We start from the raw sequence: 2,292 nt of genomic DNA on the forward strand, positions 1-2,292 counted from the left end.
GTGTAGGTGGCATTTGAGAGGAGTCTTGAAGTGAAGCTTGGATTAGTATTTCCTTCAAGCAAGAGTTGGTATATCCTAACTAGATTCTAGGACATCATGATGATTAAATTTCCTTATTTAAAGTATTGTAATAGACTTAGCTCTTTTCTCTATGTTGAAGTATGGGCCATGTCCCAATATATTTATATGTCTAAGATGGTAACTTTAAGACTTATCCTTTCATTATATTTTTCTATAAAAGCGATAATTGATTATTATTTTGTGTTAAAGGTTTTAATTTCGCACTACTTTTTACACATATATGCAATGAACGATGTAAAATGGCTTGTACAAGACCTCCAAGACGTTAAGTACTCCCTGTTGCCATCTGAGAGTGTCATATCTTCTAGGTTATCCTCTCGGGTCATAACAGACATGGTATTTTAGCATATGTTATGAAGTAGTACTTAAGAATCCAAAAGTAAAAAAAAGCCACGTCTAGTAAAGTCTTGATCATCGCTGTGAGTCATGACACATCTATGAGCAACAGGCTATAGGACAATAGAGTTTCACTTTCTTCATCAATCTTGTGTCGTACCTATAGAGTTGAGATTATACGTGTCTACTCCTACTATCTTATCTTGTGCTTATAGGAGTATGACTACAAGAAGACTGGCCACTAGAATGTAAGAAGGAGGAGTGCAAGAGGAAGTTTCTCAAGGTGGACTAGCTCCACAAGGAGCTCAAGTTCATCAAGATGCTCTAGTGCGTCCCATAGGTGATCATGTCCCTATTGGAGGTGATCATAATGACGTTCCGGTGTTTTCCCCGGTTACGGTTAATGGGGTGCTTAGAGAGGCTCTCATTACTCTAGCCCGAGCTATGACTACAAAAGTTAATAGAGACATTGGGCCTAGGGTGAATGCTTTGGAGAGTACTATATCGTCATGATTAAGGAATTTTGAGAGGATGAACCCTCATATATTTATTGGTTCTAAGGTTGAAGAGGATCCCCAATTCTTCTTGGATGAAGTATATAAGATAGTGCATGTTATGGGAGTGACTTCTAACGAGAAGGCGGAGTTAGCTTTGTACCAATTTAAAGACATTGCTGAAGTTTGGTTCACTCAATTGAAGGATAGTAAGCTGGTAAGATCGGGTGCCTTAGAGTGGGAAGCGTGTAAGGAAGCATTCTTTGATAGTACTTTCCTCGTGAGAAGAGGGAGGTTAAGGTAGAGGAGTTTATAAACCTTAGGCAAGGTAACATGAGCGTTGATGAATATTCCTTAAAGTTTATCCTATTGTCTAAGTATGCTCCATCATTTGTGTGTAACCCTAGGGATGAGATGAGTAGGTTCTTGACCGGTGTATCGTATATTGTGAAGGAAGAGTGTTGTACAATTATGCTCCATGGTGACATGACTCTATCAAGGCATATGGTGTATGCTCAATCCATTGAAGAGTCTAAACTTTGGAGGAGAAGTAGAGATGCTAAGAGGGGAATATTCGATAAGCAAGTTCAACCTAAGTTTATGAAAAGGGCTCCAATTCAAGATGGTTCTCGTGATCCTAAGTCTAACTATAATAGAGCTGGTGGTTTCCAAACGGTTAAGCCTACTTGTGCTAGTTGTAGGAAGAATCACTTTAGGAAGTGTCTAGACGGTACTAGTGGATGCTTCAGTTCAGTTAAGGATAATCACAAGGTGAGAGATTGTCCTAGTATTGCAGCTAGGGGAAGAGAGGCCAAGCAAGTTCCTCCTAATGCTCTGGGCGGTGGTGTATAAAAGAGGTATTGTTTCTACGATATCAAAGCTAAGGAAGAAAATTCAGGTGATGATGCCGGTAAGTTGTAGTTATTATGGGTTCCTTATAAGTGGGTGAGTATGGTGAGTAATTGGTTTGTATATTGTTGTCACTTTTCTTTTATTCTATTCAATTTTGAGAGATAGAATGTAATAGTAGCATGTTGCATATTCCATTGTTTTTAGGAGTCTTGTTGAAATTTATTTCAATTTATTGCTTGCATTATGTGTCTTGTGAAGCTATGATTATGTTGTAAAATGATTTTGTATGGTTTTTTCTCTCCTATTTTCGTGCTTCCATCATTAATTGCCTTAGAATATCATTTTTTTAAACTTTAAGCATGTTTCACTGTAAAGCATTTAGTCCTCACTGTAAGAAATTTGTAATTATAGGAAATTGTTCTTTTATTAAAAATGGATATAATCATTCTAATGTGTGGAGAGGAAGTTCCCCTATATGAAATGAAGACTGTGAGTCTTAATGCATGATGAGTCGTAGATTAGTTTTTAT

At 37.3% G+C, this 2,292-nt stretch overlaps 1 protein-coding gene across 1 annotated transcript; it reads left to right on the forward strand.

Annotated features, from left to right (window-relative positions):
• Positions 1–1,325: 1,325 nt before the first annotated feature.
• On the forward strand, positions 1,326–1,763 carry LOC107030204. The gene has a single exon (XM_015231573.1). It carries the CDS (start codon positions 1,326–1,328, stop codon positions 1,761–1,763), a length of 438 nt encoding a protein of 145 aa, XP_015087059.1.
• The last annotated feature ends 529 nt before the right edge of the window (positions 1,764–2,292 follow it).

This window comes from Solanum pennellii, chromosome 9 (genome assembly GCF_001406875.1).
Source record: "Solanum pennellii chromosome 9, SPENNV200".
NCBI lineage: Eukaryota > Viridiplantae > Streptophyta > Magnoliopsida > Solanales > Solanaceae > Solanum > Solanum pennellii.

Excerpts from the sequence above, each read along its gene's own strand:
- LOC107030204 (XM_015231573.1), top strand. The coding sequence starts at position 1,326 with ATGAGTAGGTTCTTGACCGGTGTATCGTATATTGTGAAGGAAGAGTGT.